This window comes from Ambystoma mexicanum, chromosome 7p (assembly GCF_040938575.1).
Source record: "Ambystoma mexicanum isolate Mex_15411 chromosome 7p, UKY_AmexF1_1, whole genome shotgun sequence".
Lineage (NCBI taxonomy): Eukaryota > Metazoa > Chordata > Amphibia > Caudata > Ambystomatidae > Ambystoma > Ambystoma mexicanum.
In genome coordinates, this window is record NC_090939.1 from 56,439,670 (window position 1) to 56,464,006 (window position 24,337).

At 49.9% G+C, this 24,337-nt stretch overlaps 1 protein-coding gene across 1 annotated transcript in view; it reads right to left on the reverse strand.

Moving 5' to 3' along the window:
• Nucleotides 1–24,337, reverse strand: part of MAN1A2 (mannosidase alpha class 1A member 2) — a 1,471,929-nt gene that overhangs the window by 269,195 nt on the left and 1,178,397 nt on the right. The window contains exon 6 of the mRNA XM_069635768.1: nt 15,188–15,282. Coding sequence (XP_069491869.1) covers nt 15,188–15,282 — 95 coding nt within the window. The remainder of the gene's footprint in view (nt 1–15,187; nt 15,283–24,337) is intronic.

Below are 24,337 nucleotides of genomic sequence, written 5' to 3' on the forward strand. Positions count from 1 at the left end.
TCCTCGATCGATGATGGCCCAGAGGTTGGACTTCGAGCATGGCAGTCTCCGTGCCATGTCGAGCACGGAAGCCGAATGGCGTTTTCCTCAATTAATCTTTACAGCTGGAGATATGCCACCTGATCCATTACCTGGAGAAGAAAGGCGACATTAGTGATAGGGCGGTAGTGTTTAGGGTACATGACACTACGCATTGTGTGACACTGTCCTAGGCTGTTGTGGCACTAAGCACTGTGTGACACTGTCCTAGGCTGCATTTATTTTATTTATTTATGACATTTATATAGCGCATCATAACCCTGGGGTAGCAAGGTGCTTTGGCTTAAGCATACGGTTACGATACAGTTACATTAAGTGCTCCAGGTTACAATATATACAGGAGATTGGCGGGCAAGTATATGGTGCCAGCCACATGTTACACGGTGGCAACTACACACAGATGCATGGACAAAATCAGTAGGCAAGTGCATGGTGCCAGCCACTAAATACACAGAGGCAAGCTACAAATTGATGCATGGTCAAAATCAACAGAGAATAGCATGGGGCAGCCCAATGTTGCAATGTGGCAGGTACATACTGATGCATGGTTGAGATCAAGGTGTACTCCTCCAGTTAAGGGGCAGCAGCTACACACATTTACACAGACAAATCGAAGGGGGAAACACACAACACCACACAGTCGACCAACGGGGATGGGTGGGCACACACCAGCACTCATGTAACTACCGGGGGGGGCATTCATACCAGCACACAAGCAACCAACAGGGGGGGGTGGGCACTCATACCAGAACACATGCGACCGGGGGGTGGGGGAACTCATTACTTGGGGACTTAAACCTTGGTTTTAACGACCCTAAGAACACTAACGCCCATGACCTAGCCAACACCTTATCTGACTTGGGTCACACGCACATTATTCACAAGCCCACCCATATCAAAGGCAGAACACTGGACTGGCTCACCCACCTCAATTGCTCTATTGACCTCCTATCCAATGACCCATGCATTTGGTTGGATCATCACACAATAACTTTCTCTATCAAAACCAACACACCTCACCTGGCGCCTATCATCGCCCCAGCCACCAGCACGAGAAGTAAGAAAGATATTACACCTGACAAACTCTTACCCATACTACTCCCCATCCTGAACAATATCGACTCAGATGCTGACCCCACAGTCTTAGTGGATATCTACAACCAGGCTATACTCAAAGCACTGAACACGATTGCCCCCCTAAAATTGCGGAAATCCAAACCACAGCGTCACCTTAACACCTGGTTCACGCCGAAGTTAAGAGAATTACGCAAAACTAAGAGAACCGCAGAGGCACATTGGAAAAAACACCCCACAGCATCCAATTAAACTGAGCTAACCATAGCATTCTCTAGTTACAAAGAATCCATCTTTCTTGCTAAAAAAGACACATATAACAAAAGGTTTACACAAGCGGAATCCAACACAAAGGAACTTTTCAAGATTCTGAAAGAACTAGAATCCCCTATCGCCCCCATAGACAAATGTGTTACAGATGCACTATGGTGTAGTAATATACAGAAAGCTCTATTAGACAAAATAGCTCGCCTACGATCTAAAATCAATGCAAAAAAATCCCTACTAATAGCTGACCCGGACTACAAACAACTACCTAACAAATCGCCTACTTTCAAGTCCACCTGTAAACCTTTCAGCTTCTCACCCCTCTCAATCTGGGAAGTAGAAAACATCATCAGGAAACTTAAACCTTCAAATTGCCAAGGCGATGCCTGCCCTGCCCCCATCATCAAAGCTGCTGCGCACGATCTGGCACCATTCATAACCAACCTCATCAATGCCTCCTTCAAAACTGGAGTAGTACCTGATAACCTAAAATATGCGTGGGTCATCCCACTCCTTAAAAAACCTACTCTTGATCCAGTCAACCCGTTTAATTATAGGCCGATAACAACTGTACCTTTCCTATTAAAGATACCGGACAGAGCAGCCTATTTACAAATACAGGCCTACTTAGAATCAAACAATCTCCTAGGATTTAGGCAATCAGGTTTACGACCGAGACATGGCACGGAAACTGCATTAATAGATCTCACTACCCAGATCCAAATCCTGAAAGACAACGGCAAACTTGCACTCCTCTTACTGCTTGACCTGTCAGCAGCTTTTGACTTGGTCAACCATCAAACACTCTGTCACCACTTGAAAACTGCAGCACACTTTTCTGACGCAGCCACGGCTTGGATCAGTTCCTTCCTGGCGAACAGAACCATGAGGGTCTTCTCTCGCACTGATTCTGCTGAACCCTCACCAGTACCCTGTGGAGTCCCGCAAGGCTCTTGCGTGTCCCTAACACTCTATAATGTATTCACAAAGCCCCTCTTTGATATCCTTGACTATCTGGGTGTCATGTATACCAATTACGCGGACGACACCCAGATACTCATTCCTATCTCGGGTAATTATGAAACAGACAGCAAAACCCTTAATGAAATCTACTCAGTAATTCAAGCATGGATGGCTCATCATGGACTCTGTCTCAATGACGAGAAAACCGAGTTGATCATCCTTGGCACTCATGCCAAACTCAAAAATCTCAATCCCGCATTTAAATTCTTCGCCATAGATAGCAATCTCATACCCGTGTCAAATAACACCAAAACCCTTGGTGTGTACATCGATGCCACCTTATCATTCACCAAACAAACTAATGCAGTAGCATCTTCAGCCGCTTACACCTGTAAGCTGATCACTGCATGTAGGCCGTTCATCTCCTCACCCAATTGCATTACTCTTGCTAGAGCATTAGTCCTATCCAAGATAGACTATTGTAATGCCCTTTACTTAGGTACTAGCCACAAAAATATCAACAAACTGCAAGTAATTCAAAACAATGCCATTAGGGCCGACCTCAACATCCCCAAAAAGATGCACATCTCGGAGACCAGACGCAAACTACGCTGGCTCCCAGTCAAGCACAGAATATCCCTTAAAACTCTGGCCCTTACACATAAAGCCAGGGCCAACCTTGCACCAGCCTACCTCACCAACCAACTTACACCTCACACTTCTTCAAGACCACTTAGAGCAGCACAAGCTAACACTATGTCCATACCGAGATTTAAACTTCATAACTCGGGTGGTGCTAGCTTCCCTGTACAAGCCTCTAAATTATGGAACACAATCCCTGCGCTTCTGCAAGCAGAACCATCTTTTAACCTATTTAAACACAACACGGACTCTATGACAGCCTAACTGCCTGCTCCCAGCATGATTGACCGTCACTGGCACATTCTTGTAAGTAATGTATATATACTAGTCTATGTATGTACCCATTTGCATTACTAAGTTTGTACCTACCTGTAACTGTATTGTAACGTAACCCTTTTGACTGCTTTCAATTGGAACTGTAACCAGATCTAACTTATGCGCCCGTATGCCCCTGGGCCTGGCAGCGCTTTATAAATAAAATAAATACAAATACCAGAACACATGCGACTGGGGGGGGGGGGACTCATATCAGAACACGTGCAACCAACGGAGGGGGTGGGCATTCATACCAGCACACATGCAACCAACTAAGCATTGTGTGACACTATCCTAGGCTGTTGCTGCATGTTAGAACATTACACATAGTCTCCCAAGTCTTTCTCCCAGGCACCTCGGATATTAATATCCAAATTTGTTGCAGTGTGAAGTATGGCACTGTATGTGCTTGCATTCCTTTTCTCTCTTTTCCCCATTGCACATTATAACCCAGAAATGAAATGTACAGGAGCAATCATTTTTTCAACAGAACGTTCATCTTTCTGCAAGCATGATGAGAGCTGGGGAGGTACGGTCGGGACTTACATTATACAAATATGTATGTAAGGGAGGAGTTCACTACAAATTGAAAGGCCTCTGGTATAGAATGTACAAGAAAAAAGCAGAGGCTAGTCCAACAGTGGCAAATAGGCAATGATGAAGCTGGTCAGAAGCAGAGGCGGTGGTAAGTGTAGTTGGGGGAAATGGGCCGGCCAGAGCTCTGGAAGGCAACCTGTATGTCTCAAATTAAACAGGTGTGCAATCAATCGTCTGAGTGTATCCCACCGCCTGGCACTGTTATAGTCCAGGCAGGAGTGCACAGGTTGTTGCGAGTTTATCATTACCACTAAGGGTTCCCATTAAGAGTGATTATCGCTCGCTTAGTTACTGGAAGCACAATAGGCCAACAAGTTACAGAGGTGGATGCCGAGGAGTAAACGCCTATGCTGCCTCAGGGTTATGCAAACCTGGGCCAAAAAAGTCTCAAGCTCACACCACTGGGGATTGAAGAGCAGAGATGCAGTGGAGTAAAAGCCTGCACTGCCTGAGCCAAACCTGAGCCAGCAAAGGCTGAAGCTGAAGGCACAGGGTGTGGAAGAGGCAAGATTCGTAGGAGAAAAAGTCTACTGTGGTGTGTAATCAAAGGCCCCAAAACAACAGAACTGGTGGGCCCACTGAAAAAAAATGACTTGCCAGCATTTATAAAATGGCTTTGCAAGTTAAAGCAAGACATGAGAAACATATTCCCCTGCCAACATAAAGCTGTCAGGGAAAAGATATGGTGCGTGTGTTGACAAAAAGTTATGTATATTATGCTTCACATGGAAGATACCGGCAAACATTTGAAAAGAAAAGCTCAGTTTGTTGTCATGAAAAGTTCCTGTAGGCCAGAGGCAGACTATGCAGGTGTCTTTCTGCAAGGGAAACCCATAGAAGGCTAAAACAAAATGTAATATAAGTGCAGATTGGAAAAGCACTTCACATTACCGGCTGAGAAATACATGCAGATTTTTCACTGGAAATGTGTGGTACTAAGCCTCGATATTTATTTGGTCTTTCAGATGGCGGACAGCCAGTCAGAGATGAGAGGGGGAGAAGAGGTGGCTGAGGGTAGCCTGAAAATGAGCTGAGTGTCATCAGCATAGCACTTGAAGTTGGGGCAGAGCGCGGCAATGCGGTGGGCAACAAGTGCCAGGTATTGGTTAAACAGCCAGGGAGAGAGGCAAGACAGCTGGGGAACACCACAGGTAGAGATAGAGGAAGGACCCAAGTTGAAGCTGGGAGGGTCAGAGAGGAAAGAAGTCAGCCACGCCAGGGCCTGACCAGTGATACCCAGGTTATCACGGAGACGATTGAGCAGGATGGCATGGTTGGCCGTATCAAAGGCAGAAGAGAGATCAAGTAAGATGAGAACACAGGGGGTGTTGGAGTCAAGGATGGAGAGCAGGTCTTCACGGATGTTCAGGAGAGCAGTGTCCGTGCTTCTGGCAGCTCTGAAGCCAGACTGATGGTCATGGAGGCAACCAACGGATTCAGTGTAAAGATTAAGCTGGGAGATGGCCAGCTTTTCCAGGAGTTTACCCAGGAAAGGAGAGATGGAGATTGGGCGATAGTGGGCCGGGCAAGACGGGTCGGCAGAGGGTTTCTTAAGAAGAGGGTTCTCAAGGGAGTGCTTCAAGGGGGAAGGGAAGACTCCAGTGGTGAAGGAGTGGTTGCAGAAGTTGGCCAGGGCAGGAGCCAGAGAGTCGATGTGGTCCTTGATGGTTTTGGAAGAGCAGGGGTGAACCTGTTTTGACGAGACATTCATAGATCGGACTTGTCTAGAAACATTGTCTGGGGAGAACAGGGTAAAGGCAGAGAAGGAGGAAGGAGAGGTGGCCGAAGAAGGGCCCGAGGAGGAGCAGGGAGTGGAGGTGGAGAGAGGAAGGGGAAAGGAGGAGAGTGAGGACAGGATGTCCTGAGTTTTAGAGATGAAATGAGAAGCCAGAGCCGTGCAGAGGGCCTGGGAAGGGACAGGAGAGGCAGAGACTGCGGTAGGATTGGTCAGTTACTTGCAGATTTTAAAGAGTTCAGCCGGGTTGTTGGATGCCGCAGAGACGCAGGCTTGGATATGAGCTCTCTTCTTGGTGCAGACAGAGAGCCGGTATTGCTTTTGGAGCAGGCGGCAGGCCAGTTTGCCAGAGGATATACCAGAAGCATGCCATTTCCTCTCGGCCACCTTACACTTGCGTTTAAGGGTGTCGAGGTCGGAGTTGTACCGAGAGTTGCACTTGGCTTTGGGCTTCAGGTGGATCCTCATGACAGGAGAAAGAACATCGAGAGTATCAGATATAGAAGAGTGGAGCATGGAAAGCTCTGTGTCAGGGTATGAGTCCGCCACAAGGGGAGGGGGAGTGCGAAAGTGGCAGCAAATGCCTCAACTGACACACGCTTCATGGGTTGGATGACCGAGAAGGTGGGTGGCAGTGCTGGAGTTGGCTTAGCCTGGGGGGTAGAGTGGTTAGATGGGAGGAAAGGAGAAAGTGATCACTCCAGGAGTGGTGAGAGGGATGGAAAAGGGAAGGCCTGAGGAGATCAGAACATCCAGAGTGTGCCCTGCAGAGTGAGTCGGGCCAGAGGGGAGAATAGAGAGTGAGAGAGAGTCACAAAGGTCGTGAAAGAGTCCAGGGGAAGGACAGGAAGCATCCAGGTGGATGTTGAAGTTTCCAAGAAGGAGGAGTTGCGTGGTCGAGGCCAGGAGGGAAGAGGAGAGGTCCGCTCACTCGGAAAGGAAGGAGGAGATCTGACCAGGTGGCTGAAAGATAGTAGCCACAGTAAGGGAATGGCTAGGAGAGAGAGTGCCTGCAGATGAGGCATTCGAAAGAGGAGTAGGCCTGCATAGGAATGACAGAGGCAGGAATGCACTTAGGGAAGACCAGGGCTACACCCCCTCCAGAACGGTTGGACCTGGGCGCGGAGAGGATCTTGTAGCTATTATGGAGGAGAGTGTCAAAGCTCGTGAAAGAGCTGGCCGTGAACCATGTCTCGGTGAGACCGAGGACATCAAGGTCAAGTTCCTCCAGAAGGTGGCAGATGTCAGGAGTGTTTGACAGCATAGTGAGAGTTTAGAGTGGCAATATGGAGAAGGTTGCCGTCCTTGAAAGACTTCTGGGGAGGGGTACAAATCAGATGTACACCCTGCAGAGGTGTAGAAGAAGCCTGATTGGGGGCAGAAAAGGAAGGAGGAGAAGGCAAGGTAGCCAAGGAGGAGGTAGCAGGCGAGGAAGCTGTGGAGGCGGGGACAGAAGGAGAAGAAAGGAAATTGATGAGAAGCAGGAAGCGTCTATCAAAGAGGAGAAGGTTGGCCTGAGGGCCTTGGACCAATACGGTGCCATTCGCATGAACATTAATGATGACATTAGAGGAGTGGAAGGAGGCTAGGAGGGCCTCCCACCGGGTGCCACCATTAATGGGAGAAGAAGAGAAAGGACAGAGCACAGAGACCATATGAAGAGTCCATAGGTCTGGTGAGGGAACAACAAAGAGGATATCAGTGAAAGTTTGCCTGGAGGAGGCACTGGTATAGGTGTCGGCGATAGGGAGGCCTGGGTTGGAGACCAGGATGTCCTTTTTAAACTTCTTCCTATCACATTTAGTGAGGAGAGCAGGATAGTAGATAGAGAAGCAGTTGGAAAAGATGGGATAGGCAGAGAGCACAATAGAGTAGGTAGGAGGAGAGAGGAGTGAGAAGGGGATGACACTAGGAAAGGACACAGGGCAGAGAGCAAGCAGACGAGACACCCAGAGCAGAAGAGAAAGGTTGTCAATGGGAGGAGGGAGAGAGAAGGGTAACTGTTCAAGCCTGGGTGCAAGAACTCTTGCAGGTAGTTGCCCAAGACTGTATACTTCATGGTGTCATCACTGCTATGTAAAGTGGATACACTATGAAAAAAGGAACAGAGCTACTAAAATACCATCGGGAAAAGAGCTGCTAGAACTGACCATCGGACAGACACAAAGAAACAACAAAAGGTGATTTTGCAGAGATTGCCTCTGGGTGGAACTGTATTGATGGGAAGGCCTAAAAGGGGACTGGGTCCTAGGGTGGAGAGCTGGGGTCCATCCTTGAGTGGAGTGACCAGACCCCTGCCCTATCTTTCCAGAGGGACCCGACATGCAGGTGGCTGTCCTGAACTTTAAACAAAGGTTTTCAATGTAAGTAGACATGAGCCCTTTCCAACCAAAAGGTGGGGGAATTTGCTAACCTTAAATCCTTCCCCTTTATAGTGGGCAAGGGGTGGGTGGGGTCAAAACTGTTTAGATCATTAGCCTAGTTCTGAATTCCCCGTGGCGGTACACCACAGGGTGATTTTTGTTAAAATTCAGAATTAACCAAGCTCGTTCCCTGTGTGTGCCAAAAACGATAGACAGTAATTTAATTGGGTGATACTATTGCCCCGTTTACCCCGACTTCTTTAGCAAGAGGGGTGTCTCTGTCCCTAAACTTAAAAAATCTTTAGCTTTAAGTGGAGGGGGAATGAAATCCAGAATTCCCAAATCATTCCCATTTTACCATCCCGCTTCCCCAACACAGGCCTTTAAGTGGAGGGGTGGGGTCTGAAATCCAAAATTCCCAAATCATTCCCATTTTACCATCCCGCTTCCTCAACACAGGCCTTTAAGTGGCGGAGGGGTGAGGTCTGAAATCCAAAATTCCCAAATCATTCCCATTTTACCATCCCGCTTCCCCAACACAGGCCTTTAAGTGGAGGAGGGGTGAGGTCTGAAATCCAAAATTCCCAAATCATTCCCATTTTACCATCCCGCTTCCCCAACACAGGCCTTTAAGTGGAGGAGGGGCGAGGTCTGAAATCCAAAATTCCCAAATCACTCCAATTTTTCTGTCTGACTTTCCCAACACAGACCAAAGTAGGGGGTTCTGAAAAACAAACTGCTAAATCACCCTGTGTTTATCTTAAAGCAAAAGTGTGGGTGAAATAATAATTGCCATGTTAATTTGCACAAATTTGTAAAACCAAACTGCTGGCTTTTTAAGCACGCAGGAAATCGAAATTGCGCAGCACTACAGCTGTAAATTGATTGTGTTCACTAATCAGCGCCAATTATTTTTTTAAGCGAAATATGCAGAAAGTAAAGACTTGCGAATTGTGCTCTTTTCAACCCTCGTGTGTAATGTATTAATGTTGAGAGAAGTATATTGTGTTGTGACACAGATAAAGTGGTGTTTGACATTTTCGGTCAAAATTTTCTTAACATCCCATTCAAATAAATCTACTTCCTGTACACCGGCCTGGTTCTTGGCCCATTGGTAGCACACGGGGAAGGGTCCAGGGGGCATGCATGGTTGGAGGCTCAGGTGGGTCTAAATAAACAAACTGACATTAACCGTTTATTGAGGGACACTTAGCTTGGGGAGGGAAGGAACTCCCTGTGTTGAGGTTGGCCTCTCACACCGTTACACTATGCTGCCTGAGATTTATGCAAACCTGGGCTAGGAAAGGCAGAAGCTCACACCACTAGGCGTGGAAGAGCTAAGATTCAGAGGAGAAAAAGCCTACGCTGCATGGGGTTTATGCATCCTGAGCCAGAAAGGGCTCAAGCTCACACGACTAGGCGTGGAAGAGCCAAGATTCAGAGGAGAAAAAGCCTACGCTGCATGAGGTTTATGCATCCTGAGCCAGAAAAGGCTCAAGCTCACACGACTAGGCGTGGAAGAGCCAAGATTCAGAGGAGAAAAAGCCAACGATGTTCGATGGTTATGCATCCTGAGCCAGAAAAGGCTGGCTCACGCTCACAGCACTGGGTCGGGATACCAGCAGTACAAGACCTCGGGTGTTGCCAACAACACAGTTCCAGTGGAGGGGGCGGATCCATGCAGGAGAGAAGAGGGTGCCCAACGCCGCGGGTGGGAGCAGGACGCGAGCAGAAAACACGCAGCAAGTGCTGGACCTGGGGAAGATTTAGGGCGATGAGGAGGGAGGGAGGGAGGGATGGGTTTTATTTTAATCAGTGGCCCTGGAGGAGATCAGAGTCCTTGGCAAGTTATCGGAGTGACGTCAATGTAACACGTGGTGTCTATCCCACCTCCATCTGGTTCCAACCCACCGCAGCCTTGTCGAGAACTTCCGAGCATCACTAATCGCAGGGAAACGAGCAACAGGAGGAAAATAGCCGCAGGCCGAGCTCACCTGCTCCGCCACCAGAGCCACCTGGATGGGGGTGCAGCGCTCGCACGGCAGCAGGTGCCGCGCGCCAGCCTCATCACAACAGAGCCTGCCACATGGCTGGTGGCAGCTGGGCCTTCCCGGCGGACAGTGGGTACATCTCAGAGCGGCGGAGGCTGCCAAGCCAAGGGAGGGCTGTAGCCAACATTTAGCACACGGTGCAGGCGTACTAACAATAATTAATGCCCGTCTCTGAGCCGGCGCAGCAAGCCTCCGCGTGATCAGATTAATAGTGCGCTCGACTCAAGGCGAGGGATGCCAAGAATGTGCCCCTAATTGCCAACAAACGCGGCATATGCCGCAGATTCATGGACCATGCATGGCTATGCGGACACCGCAATACATCATTATTGCGCGAGGCCACGTGTGTGTGCGCGCAAGAGGCTCTATGCACCAAGGTCATGCAAGGGCACCACAACCAGTTATGCAACAAGGCACTGGAATACATCCAAACACATACATTTCATTTCACGTTCTAAAATGGGTCCTGGGCACAAAGGCCCCGAAAGAGGCAATACGCCCCTCTCACTTAAGTCTCCAACTTCAGATCCCCTACATCCAATAAGTGAAAGTGCTTGCATAGGGGTATGCACTTAGGAGGCTGTTGGCATATGGATAGGATCGTCAGAGCTTGCAGACATACGAGCCGTGTGACATACGAGCAGTGTAAGGAAGGCATGGTATCAAATTAAGACGGACACACGTGACCACAGTTCAAGGGTGTTTTTTGAAGGGTGTGATGAACGCATTTCTAATCCTAATTCTACAGGTGGGAGCAAACTATGACCATCAAAAAATAATAACGCAGTGCTAGTGGAGTCTCGTCAAAATAAAAGGGCTATACTAAAAAAATAAAAATTGCCATTCCTTACTGCCATGTACAAATAGTGCGGGGTAGTGTTCATGAAAAAGGAAGAAGCGTTCCCAAAAATAAGTAAGGATGGTTAGGCCGTTGGCCTCCATCCCCTACGTTTTCAGCACGGGACAAGGCAGTTCACTCGAGCATAGCACACTCTTAGACTTCTTTGGCACGAGGACACAGTTCCATTACCAGCATCAGGGCCTTCTATGCCCAAGTCTTTCAAGTTATCCAAAGTCTTTTGATTCAGAGGGTCTGATGTACCAAACAAATGTGAAGTTCTTTTACAAGTAATCAAGTCGGGCGATTCACTCTTCACCCTCAATCCCCCTCAGCCGGGCTCAGATCCCTTTTATACCACAATCTTCACTTTGGATCCCCCTCTTCCGCGCTCAGATCCTCCTCGCCAATGCCTATAGAATATCTTTTCACGGGTGACTCACGGTTCAACGGGGATCCACCTCAGCTGCGCTCAGATCCCATCCCCACAACTAATATCCTTCAGCCGGGATCAGACCAATTGCAGTTTGTACTAGCTATCAAAGACTTTCAAATGTGCACAAGGCTAGTTGCAAAACCACTGATCTCACAGTTCACAATTTTACACTCAGTTGGATACCTAACAGAGACCTTCGAATGAGCCCCAACGTGTTGCCGGACCACTCTGTATATGATGTCTATCTTGGCTTTAAAAGTTAATTCACTCCTTGGATGTGCAATTATATTCACGTCACTCATCACATACGCCTCACACTCTGTTCTTTGCAGTTTTCTTCATACAATGTTGCCGCTTGCAACCCTGGTTCTAACACAGGCCGGTCTGCTTTCAATCTCTGCTACTCACCAGCTGTGCCGACTTTGCTTGTGCTGCTTTTTTGTAGGAGCCAAGGACAGTACCACAGCGGTAATCGCTTCTCACCGCCTTGTCTATCGATGCGGGAGGACCCTGGGTACCTCCGACACACAAAGCACCTTTCTTCAGCGTTAATTCCCAGGCTTACGTTTCTTATTCTCGAGGGCTTATGAACGTTGCAGTTCTTCTCCAAAAAGGTCAAGGCTACTTCCCTCCTTGCCACCCCTTCTGGTCTTGCCATCTTTCTCCTCATATTAAACGGCCCTCTTGGAACTGCTGCTTCCTCGTGTGTTTTGCCTTGCTCAGAGTGTGCTTTCATGCTCCGCCTTTTATCCGTCTGGGTCAGTGTGATGGAAGTCAGGTGTGTGTAATTATCGGTAATTGCCTGACTCTGCCTGACGCCTGTGTCAGGACATGTTAGGTATACTCTGTTTTCTCTTACAGTGAGCTGTCCGTGAGAAATTGTTTGTGTCGGGAAATGGGGTGGGGCTGAGTCCTAGGAATCCTATCTGGAAGGATGGGGAGAAGGTGTTACAGGGAAGAGGATACCGCATCTCACCATTAAGCGTCCCACTCCTCAAAGACCCCTCATCCAGGTGATCCTGCCACACTGGTCTACCCCACGGAGCTGGATCCAAAAATGATGGCCGTGTCCGGGCCACCAGGATGACAAATCCCTGGGGAGAAGCGGGTGTGCCCCTTCTGGTTTCTCACAGTGTGTACCTCAGAGCCTTTGGGCATATGTTATGTGTCTACTCTTCAGAGCCTTGGACCTCCCGAGATCCTAATGGCATGTCATTAAACAGATCACTCCAGTTGTAAAACCTTGAAACTCTTTCTTGTCAATCACCCTAGGAAGGATGCTAGTCACACCTCATATGTATATAAAACACACTGAACATCTCCTGTTTCTGATGGTTTTTATTCCTACAAAAATTCAAAGCAAAACAGCCTTGAAAAGTCTAAGACTCCTATGGTCTTCAAGTCCCATAAAGCCTCAAGTACTGAGACAAGGACGATGAAGGAGTTAATGAGGAATGAACGAAAAATCAAGCTGAATGTGTGGTCTAGTTACCATAAGAGAAATCAGCTGCACAGAACATTTAAACTTGATGGAATCAGGAAAGGAGCCGGAAGCTGCAGAGCCAGCGGAGCAGGAAGCGGCACTGACGGCCAAAGCATATGTGAGGAGGTGAACCTTGCTGGGCGTAGCAGATGCTTACAAGAACCCGCATGGAACCACACCTAGCCAGAGAGGTGCAAGACCGGGAAAGGTGCTGCTGCTTCAGAGGGACCGCTGGAAGGTCAGCTGCCATGGCGAGGCTGTTGGGTACACGGTCCAGTGAAAGCCCTTCAAATTCACTGACACAAAAAAACGCAGACCGGACGCTGGAACCAAGTGAGAGTCAGCAAAGCTGGGGAAGCTGTCTGGGGGCTGTGTGCCATGGTCCTGAGATGCCAGCAAACACTGGTGAGTCTGCCTTCGAGTGATGGGGACTCCGGGACATGCAGAAAGGCATTTGGACAAATCAAGACATCTTTTGAAAACCAAACAAGTAAAAGGAAAAGACAGAACTTAACAGATCCTCATGTGAGACATAAATACAGGGAAAGCTGTAGTAAATGTTATCCTCGGCAAATAAACTATAAAGAGGAAGTGAAAAGGCAAAATGTGTACAACGCTACTTATATGAGAAGTCAATTTGGGGAAAAATGGAACAAGCATTGCCACAAGCAAAACAGTACTAATGAGGAAAGCCAATATCCACATATGAAATGCCAATATGGGGGTCGTTGGGACAAGTAGTACCTGAAGGCGAAGAAGTTTAAACAGTGAGGTACAGTGAGGTACAACTGTCTTATACTAAAAAGGAAAGAGAACATTGTTGGAAGTCCTGGTGAAAGAAACCATCGGGCAGTTGGTCCTTTTGAGAAGGTATACCTGGCAGGAGTACACCAGGGGATTTGCAAGACCCGGAAAGGGGTTTGGGGTTCTGGCAGGGGAGTATACCTGGTAAGCCCTATAGACCCTATGAAAGGAAAATACTTTATGTAAAAGATACCTGGCAGGAGATTACACCAGGAGATCTAAACTCTTACTGAAGAAGAGACTTTTTGCCACCCTGAACAAAGTACCTCGGAGCCTCTGGGCATATGTTATGTGTCTACGCTTCAGAGCCCGTGGACACGAGTGTACCTCAGAGCCTTTGGGCATATGCCATGTGTCTACGCTTCAGAGCCTTGGACATGCAAGTGTGTACTTCAGAGCCTTTGGGCACATGCCATGTGTCTACCCTTCAGAGCCAGTGGACACAAGTGTACCTCAGAGCCTTTGGGCATATGCCATGTGTCTACGCTTCAGAGCCCGTGGACACGAGTGTACCTCAGAGCCTTTGGGCATATGCCATGTGTCTACAGTTCAGAGCCCGTGGACACGAGTGTACCTCAGAGCCTTTGGGCATATGTTATGTGTCTACGCTTCAGAGCCTTGGACATGCAAGTGTGTACTTCAGAGCCTTTGGGCACATGCCATGTGTCTACGCTTCAGAGCCCGTGGACACAAGTGTACCTCAGAGCCTTTGGGCATATGCCATGTGTCTACGCTTCAGAGCCAGTGGACACAAGTGTACCTCAGAGCCTTTGGGCATATGCCATGTGTCTACGCTTCAGAGCCTTGGACATGCAAGTGTGTACCTCAGAGCCTTTGGGCATATGCCATGTGTCTACGCTTCAGAGCCCGGGACACGAGTGTACCTCAGAGCCTTTGGGCATATGCCATGTGTCTATGCTTCAGAGCCCGTGGACACGAGTGTACCTCCGAGCCTTTGGGCATATGCCATGTGTCTACAGTTCAGAGCCCGTGGACACGAGTGTACCTCAGAGCCTTTGGGCATATGTTATGTGTCTACGCTTCAGAGCCTTGGACATGCAAGTGTGTACTTCAGAGCCTTTGGGCACATGCCATGTGTCTACGCTTCAGAGCCCGTGGACACAAGTGTACCTCAGAGCCTTTGGGCATATGACATGTGTCTACGCTTCAGAGCCCGTGGACACGAGTGTACCTCAGAGCCTTTGGGCATATGCCAGGTGTCTACACTTCAGAGCCCGTGGACACGAGTGTACCTCAGAGCCTTTGGGCATATGACATGTGTCTACGCTTCAGAGCCCGTGGACACGAGTGTACCTCAGAGCCTTTGGGCATATGCCAGGTGTCTACGCTCCAGAGCACGTGGACACGAGTGTACCTCAGAGCCTTTCGGCATATGTTATGTGTCTATGCTCCAGAGCCTTGGACATGCAAGTGTGTACATCAGAGACTTCAGGCACATGCTATGTGTCTACGCTTCAGAGCCTGCAGGTATTTGGATCTGGGCATCAGAGCAGCAAGGGGCGGCACACCAAGGCCATGAGCGAGGGCATAGCGGCATCTGCATTATCACATGTGCTTACCTTTTAAGATTCACCATTGCCCAGGGGATGCCCGTAGGTGTGTTGAATGCCGGGAGGAGCTTGCCTGCCAGCTGCACTGCTTTATTCTTGAAGACCTGGCACAAAAGTAAGGAAAACACGATAAGCATCCGGGTGAGGAAAACCCCAAATTCACGGGGAGGAGATGAGTCTCTCACACACACATCTCCACAGTGGGCTCAACCGACAATGGCAGCGCTCATTATTACATTTCCCCCTCTCCCAACTAAATGTTCCTGAATCAGCAGAGATCTTATATTAAACTCTTCATTTTTCTAAATACAAGTGTGCATCTTCAATTATCTGTACCTCCTCCCTCCCCCAACAGCAAAAGTCCTGTCCCCGGAAGGTTTTTCACAAGAAATCGTAAAGAAATACTTCAGAAGTTTCTTGCAGATCAAACCATCGTCTCGCCTCGAGTATGTGCCGGGGGCATCAACTCCATGCAATCCCCTCAAGCAGATTTCACACAAGATGACCAGGTGGCAGGGAATGATCCGGAAATATTATAAGATCGTTCAAAGTTGCCACGGCCACCTCAAACGCATTACCTTTGATGGGGAGTCTCGTTTATCCCACACTTGTGATCTACAGCATCTCGTGGCTAATACATGTGTGGGAAATGGACCAGGCTCAGAGGCCTGAAGCAATATTGTTTTCAGGGATATGGCTTAGCAATAAAATAGGCATGATACAAGGGGGCAGGATAAGCCAAATGCACGGCAATAGTGGATCTAATCCCCCCACCAAACACTGTGCACGCCAACCAGATGCCAGAGGACCCTCTGTTCCCATGCCCCTCCGACCCAGCTCAGATCCGATTGCATGCTGTTTAGTAGGCAATGCAGGGCAGGGCGGCAGTACCACCTGCAAGGGTGTTTGACTTGCAGTTCCAGGGCTTGGACCGACGCCCTCTTCTCACAGACCCTCCTCCAGGGCCTCTCCCAACCCTGTGCCGTTAAACCACTTGCTAAATCCCTCCACCATGACCATGTCCAAACAGGGAGGACCACTGATTTTCTGAGATGGGCAGGAGGGTTGTGTAAAAGCAGCAACATCTGGATTTCTCCACACCCCATCCCACACAGAGTCGGCTTAGTGGCTTGGCTGACAGACTCTCAGGCCTGTGGGACGTGGATAGCCAGGGCTGCGACAGCCTGCTCCAAGCAGAAGCACAGCTTTTCAGAGGAGATCTGTATCCAGCACCCCCATTACAGCCAGTCATCGCCAGGTCTCCCCACCCACCCTTGTCCCTGGGCCTGAGCAGCATATGCCTGTCGAGGCTGGTGTTTATTTTTACACAGCCACACACATTGCATGAGGACCCCTTGCACATGAAGCAGGAACCCTCTGGGAACCACACCTGCAAGCATCTGGAACGTACATAGTAGTCTTCATATTAAGGACAGAATTCTGGCCATCCATTTGGAATACAAAATTGTACAAAAAATGATAAATCTACATTCTTAGTGATAAACACATAACTAAAGTGCTTAGTTGCCTACATATCCAAAATCACCCATACATGCGCCTCATAGTGACAATTACTTCTTCAACTTGTTCTTCTAGTATTCTTCTGGGCCAACAAATTTACTAAGAATTCGTAAAGTTCAAATTGAGGACCTTCCAAACTAGCCCTACATGTTTCAATCCCACAAGTTGGATGAGGGGATTTTCATCAGGGCCTACACAAACATATTGGCTGGTGCATGGTCCCAACAAACAGCACTGAAGCGGGTAATCCTTCCTGTTCAGTAGGAACACTCAGGAAAAGGATGACGTCTATTTCCATTTTGGTAATTCAAATAAAAATGCTAGATAGGTGTCATGTGGCTGGCTCCTAAGTGGTACAATTGGCTGCAAAGCTGATGTCGCTAAACCTGGCCCTGGAAAGGCTAGGCAACTTTGAGTTGTTTAAAGAGTTTATGCAATTTTATTGATAAGCCTGGAAAGTTTGAGGGTGGGATATCTGCTGCTGCACAGGTGTCAAGTAGCATAGAAATGAAGATTTGATCAATAGTACCTGGAGAGGGGGGTGTGGCGACCTCCCAGCAAATGGGGAGGCTCAGAATGCAGGCATTACTACATGGTAATCCAGCTGCCCTGAGCCTCCTCACCATCGGCGGCTGCCATCTCCCCTCGCTAGGGATTCGGGTAAGTCTTCTCCCCCAGACCCCCGCCCCCAAACCCATTTTTTCCCCATTTTAAGAGCAGACACGCTGGGAACACTTCAGTCCCCAGTGCGTCCGCTCTCTATCTGCGACAGGCTATCATGGAAAAGAAGAAGGGACTACGTGTAGTCCCTTCTCCCTTCCCATGGCAGCCATTTTATTTGGTTGCTTTTTTTATGGCCGCCATGGAAAAGGGACTCCGTTTTTTCCCTTCCCCGGCAGCCATTTTTTGTACATTGTTTATTTTTCTGTTTTGAAATGCCGGAGCGTTTCAGAACAGAAAAAAGGCATTTAGTACCACGGTCTAACGGGCCGGGGTACTAATGACAATAAGACCTGAGACTGCGGGCGATTACCACCTACGGTAATGCCTCCGGGGCCTTCGTTAAGGCCCGAGTGTATGCGCCCCGGGGGCATTACCTTAGGCTGTAATGGCCCGCAGTCTGGGGGCTCATTGCCACAGTAAAGCCCCACATTTTGTGCACCCTGACTGGCTACCAGCAGAGGAAAACAGGAGTCGAAAGGCAAAGATTGTCCAGCCGGAAACCCATCAACCATGAGCAGCCAAGAATCAATTTAGCCTTGAGGAAGGCCCTTCAGGGTCTAAACGCGTGCCGGCTGACCTACCTTAATCACTGATTAATGCCTTTACATGAAAACTTGAAAAACGTTGTGTACCTTATTATCAGCGTAAGAATTACGGGGTCCAACCATGCCTATTTAAATTGCATACGGCCACATTTGGGGATGCAATGGTGGCAGTCAGACCGGAGAGGCCCAGAGGAGCAGATTTTTACAGACTCAAAGAGTCAACCCCGTCCACTTGAGCCACTGGGTGGGCTAGAACTCACAATGCCACCTCGACGGCGGGATCTGCAAAGGAACCAGCAGATGGCACTTGGCAAACGTGGACCTACAAAACAAACTATTGAACTTTTACTCTGTCGAAGACCGAGAACTTTCTTGCAGGTGTTCGGGTTCGGGGATTCGGGGTGGGTTTCCGGGTGGATGAGATTTCTGTGTCGCTGTCTGCACTAGTGCTTTCGCCTCTTCTCAAAAGAAGAGTATTAAATGAATAATTACTTGAAACTTGAATCAAAATGAATACATGTTTCAAACGATTTACTTTTTAATTCTTTAACTTGAATGTTCTGAATTTCGAGAGTATTCCGGGGTTTATTACAGAAACCATTGCATACTTTCTCATAAATAGATAATAACGGCACAGAGCTGTCATTAGCCCTCGTGTCCCGACCAGTGTTGTGCGTTATTCTGCATCCGCATGGACTCTGCGATTTCTTTCATGGCCCCTCTTGCAGATCTCAGTCACACAGAGTTACAAATAAAAGAGTTACAGATAAAGTGGAAGGGACAGGGAGCACAGTAGTGTGCTCATAACATCCCAGAATACACTGCAAACATCCACCCGGGAGGACATGCTTCAATAACCACAGGCAACAAACAGGGGCCTGGATGCTTCGGGGAGCCATAGTTGTCAATTAGGAGAATTGGAAAGCTGGTCAGTTTATGAAGAACACAGAAAGGTTGCCAGCCTCTCTTAGGTGGAAAGAGGAAACCATCTTAGGAACGACCTTACGCCCTGTCTTAGTGGTCTGCAGTGTAAAATGGGCCACGAGAGAGACCAGTGGCTTTCTCACTGACCCTCCCCGGGGATGCAACAGACACTTGAGCAGTTCACACTTTAAAGGGCCTTTATCAAGAGACTGAACGGTGTTGTGTGCTGGCTCGCCTCTCCACGGGCTAAGGCCGGTATTGGAGGCACTATTGGAAAGGAAAAAACATGAATATGTAGGACACCCGCCAAGTAGAACCAAACCTCCTAATGCCACTGAGAGCGAGATTTAATCCCAATTATCAAAGGTTTAATGTTATTCGCCTCCTCGGGAACCCTACAGCAATTTGGGCAGGAGGCATGGCTGCGGAGAACTGCCTGGATTCCAACGTGTGAGCATCGGGTCTTGGTGGCTGTGGAGACCTGCCTGGATTCCAATGTGTGAGCATCAGGTCTTGGTGGCTGCGGAGACCTGCCTGGATTCCAGCGTGTGAGCATCAGGTCTTGGTGGCTGCGGAGACCTGCCTGGATTCCAGCGTGTGCGCATCAGGTCGTGGTGGCTGCGGAGACCTGCCTGGATTCCAACGTGTGAGCATCGGGTCTTGATGGCTGCTGAGACCTGCCTGGATTCCAGCGTGTGAGCATCGGGTCTTGGTGGCTGCGGAGACCTGCCTGGATTCCAACGTGTGAGCATCAGGTCTTGGTGGCTGCGGAGACCTGCCTGGATTCCAACGTGTGAGCATCAGGTCTTGGTGGCTGCAGAGACCTGCCTGGATTCCAGCGTGTGAGCATCGGGTCTTCGTGGCTGCGGAGACCTGCCTGGATTCCAGCCTGTGAGCATCGGGTCTTGGTGGCTGCGGAGACCTGCCTGGATTCCAGCGTGTGAGCATCGGGTCTTGGTGGCTGCGGAGACCTGCCTGGATTCCAGCGTGTGAGCATCGGGTCTTGGTGGCTGCAGAGACCTGCCTGGATTCCAGCGTGTGAGCATCGGGTCTTGGTGGCTGCTGAGACCTGCCTGGATTCCAGCGTGTGAGCTTCGGGTCTTGGTGGCTGCGGAAACCTGCCTGGATTCCAGCGTGTGAGCATCGGGTCTTGGTGGCTGCAGAGAACTGCCTGGATTCCAGCGTGTGAGCATCGGGTCTTGGTGGCTGCGGAGACCTGCCTGGATTCCAGCGTGTGAGCTTCGGGTCTTGGTGGCTGCGGAGAACTGCCTGGATTCCAACGTGTGAGCATCAGGCCTTGATGGCTGCTGAGACCTGTCTGGATTCCAGCGTGTGAGCATCGGGTCTTGGTGGCTGCGGAAACCTGCCTGGATTCCAGCCTGTGAGCATCGGGTCTTGGTGGCTGCGGAGACCTGCCTGGATTCCAGCGTGTGAGCATCAGGTCGTGGTGGCTGCGGAGACCTGCCTGTATTCCAGCGTGTGAGCATCGGGTCTTGGTGGCTGCGGAGACCTGCCTGTATTCCAGCGTGTGAGCATCGGGTCTTGGTGGCTGCGGAGACCTGCCTGGACTGCCGCGTGTGAGCATCAGGTCTTAGTGGCTGCGGAGACCTGCCTGGATTCCAGCGTGTGGGCATCAGGTCTTGGTGGCTGCGGAGACCTGCCTGGATTCCAATGTGTGACCTGCCTGCATTCCAGCCTGTGAGCATCGGGTCTTGGTGGCTGCGGAGACCTGCCTGGATTCCAACGTGTGACGTGCCTGGATTCCAACGTGTGAGCATCGGGTCTTGGGGCTGCGGAGACCTGCCTGGAATCCAACGTGTGACCTGCCTGGATTCCAACGTGTGAGCATCGGGTCTTGGTGGCTGCGGAAACCTGCCTGGATTCCAGCGTGTGAGCATCGGGTCTTGGTGGCTGCGGAGAACTGCCTGGATTCCAGCGTGTGAGCATCGGGTCTTGGTGGCTGCGGAGACCTGCCTGGATTCCAGCGTGTGAGCTTTGGGTCTTGGTGGCTGCGGAGAACTGCCTGGATTCCAACGTGTGAGCATCAGGTCTTGATGGCTGCTGAGACCTGTCTGGATTCCAGCATGTGAGCATCGGGTCTTGGTGGCTGCGGAAACCTGCCTGGATTCCAGCCTGTGAGCATCGGGTCTTGGTGGCTGTGGAGACCTGCCTGGATTCCAGCGTGTGAGCATCAGGTCGTGGTGGCTGCGGAGACCTGCCTGGATTCCAACGTGTGACCTGCCTGGACTGCCGCGTGTGAGCATCAGGTCTTAGTGGTTGCGGAGACCTGCCTGGATTCCAGCGTGTGAGCATCAGGTCTTGGTGGCTGCGGAGAACTGCCTGGATTCCAATGTGTGACCTGCCTGGATTCCAGCCTGTGAGCATCGGGTCTTGGTGGCTGCGGAGACCTGCCTGGATTCCAACGTGTGACCTGCCTGGATTCCAACGTGTGAGCATCGGGTCTTGGTGGCTGCGGAGACCTGCCTGGATTCCAACGTGTGACCTGCCTGGATTCCAACGTGTGAGCATCGGGTCTTGGTGGCTGCGGAGACCTGCCTGGATTCCAACGTGTGAGCATCGGGTCTTGGTGGCTGCAGAGACCTGCCTGGATTCCAGCATGTGAGCATCAGGTTATGGTGACTGCGGAGACCTGCCTGGATTCCAGCGTGTGAGCATCGGGTCTTGGTGGCTGGGAGTCCTGCCTGGATTCCAACATGTGAGCATCGGGTCTTGGTGGCTGCGGAGACCTGTCTGGATTCCAGCGTGTGAGCATCGGGTCTTGGTGGCTGCGGAAACCTGCCTGGATTCCAACATGTGACCTGCATGGATTCCAGCCTGTGAGCATCGGGTCTTGGTGGCTGCGGAGACCTGCCTGGATTCCAACGTGTGAGCATCGGGTCTTGGTGGCTGCGGAGACCTGTCTGGATTCCAGCATGTGAACATCAGGTCTTGGTGGCTGCTGAGACCTGCCTGGATTCCAACATGTGACCTGCCTGGATTCCAGCCTGTGAGCATCGGGTCTTGGTGGCTGCGGAGAACTGCCTGGATTCCAGCGTGTGAGCATCAGGTCTTCGTTGCTGCAGAGACCTGCCTGGATGCCAACGTGCGAGCATCAGGTGTTGGTGGAGAGGCTTTCGTCCTCATGGTGCTCTACGTACCAAACTGCGAGGGAAGGTCTGATCATTGCAAAGCTTTTTGAATCTCTTTTGGTACCGAGAGCGAGTTGAAGGATTGGGAAAGGATTTTGTACAAAGCAAATTTCAACTTTAAATTCTCAACGCATTGTGTTGAGACAAAGCTGGTATGAACTCGCACAATCTTTTGCAATGGTGCAAAATGTGCGCTCCTCACTGAACAGGAGTTCATCCACCACTAAGAAAACAAGAATTGGCAATGCCAACACTTTGGGCTTTTGGGTAGGTGTGGGAAAGGCACTTGGCCGGGCACTGCCATAGTGATATTAACTGGGCATAGAAGGTGGCAGGTGCAAAATGGTGCATGTACCGGGGCATTTAATAGCAGTGACTGTCAAAACCTAATACTTATACACAAGCCAAAACTGTTGACCTTGCCAATGCATGTTTTTTTTTTTCAAGACTTCAGACAAGGACATGAATAGTGGTTATAAATCGAATGGTAGAAGGAAGACCTGGTTAAGACATTTTTATTACAGCAATAGTGGGTTAAAAGCACCAATCAAGTCATTAAGTATCAGAGGACTGCTTTGAGAAAACACTGGTAGGCACTTAGAGCACAACGTTTGATGGTACAGCTTGATTAAAGCAAGCTCATACAGTTCCCATGAGGAGGTGTTTTGGGTGGGAGGGGTGGGAACAGCCATAGGAATTAGCATGGCTATAGGCAGTCAATGGGAAGGCAAGTAACCAAACAACTACACGTTCTGTGTCCCTCCTCATTTGCCTTTTCTCCCGATTTGTACTTCGATGCAAAGGTTTCGGCTTATAGGTGGTGCTAAAACGCCACCCAATAGCCCAAAAACAAAAGTAGCTCTGTACAGGGCAGTGGAAACCGAGGCTGCGCTGGTTGGATGCAAAAAGGGACGGGCAGTGGGCTACTCTGTACATGTCCGGTCCACTACCACCAGAGCAAGGAAGTAATTATATTAAACCCCACAATTGAAGCCAACTCCTCAGGAGAGCCATGCAGGCACTGCACATGCCAGGCCACTGCAATCCATGCCTTTATTGATGGTCTAGCACACAAAACGCCAACCAGATGCTGCTAAGTGCTGTGCTGTCTAAAAGGTACACAAGCCGAGGGATCCTGGACCCCACAATCATTGCCGCAGCTACACATGGGGAGCACACAGCACTCGGCCCACCTGCCACAGTACGTCTGACACAAGGCATACATTCGTGTTCATAAATTGATTAGCAGAGTCTGCCGATTAAAATGATATCGATTAGCAACCATACTTATTTGAATAGCAATTTTGTACAGGTTTTTCAAAGGACACTAGAAGTCATTATTGTTGGGGGTCGCCTGCCATGTCCATCCGGCAGGCGCCCCCGGGGTGCTGCTTCCTCACAGCACCCAAACAGGCCCAGCGCCTGTGGGAGTTTGGGGCCTGCCGTGTCCATCCGGCAGGCCCCGCGGCGCTATGGGACACCAGCGCCATCGGGGTGGGGGCACAGCCTGCCAGGCTCCTGACCATGCGGACCATGGCCACCGTCCTGGCAAAGGGGTTCCATGGCAACAGGACCTGCAGGCCTGTGCCTCCACGGGTAGGCCTACCGCCTACATCAATAAGTGAGACACGGACTCAGAGCAACCCCTCATGGAGTCTGCAGCCGTTCTGTCTCACGGGGCTCCCTTTATTCATCTCGGGCCATGACGCAGTCATGGCCCATCTTAAAGGGGCAACACACATGGGAGGGACACATCCCCTTAAAGGGGCAATACACATGGGAGGGTCACACCCAACAATTATGTTTGTGTGAAGATTTTAGTGGCTGATTGCTTGAATGGTGTGATTGTTCTAATTATACTTTCTTTGGGGGGAAAGTATTACCATTTTCTGAAATGTGGCCTAAAAGTTAAAAGCATCGTGTGAATGCTGTTCTCGGACTTTGCTTTGCCCCTCGGCTGCCTGCCAGCCTGCAGTTCGCCCCGTACTGCCCATTAGCTAAGCTTGAAGCTTACTTTGTAGTTCCGGTGAAGCACATTTCCCAGCGCCCGTGCTGCTCGCTCTTCAACGCGTCAGCGGCGCGTCATCGCCGGGGGCCGCAGAACGCAGCGCTCTGCAGGTATTTCTGTTTTGCCTTTGCTCTCCATAAGACTATTTTCATGACTGCATTATGCCCGATTGCGTGCAACGGAGGCGAGATATCTGCGCGTGGCTCTCCAACCACATGCAGCTACTAGATCCAAGGCTCTAGGCCATGCCATCAGCCGACCCCAATGCATGCTACTACATACAATGAAG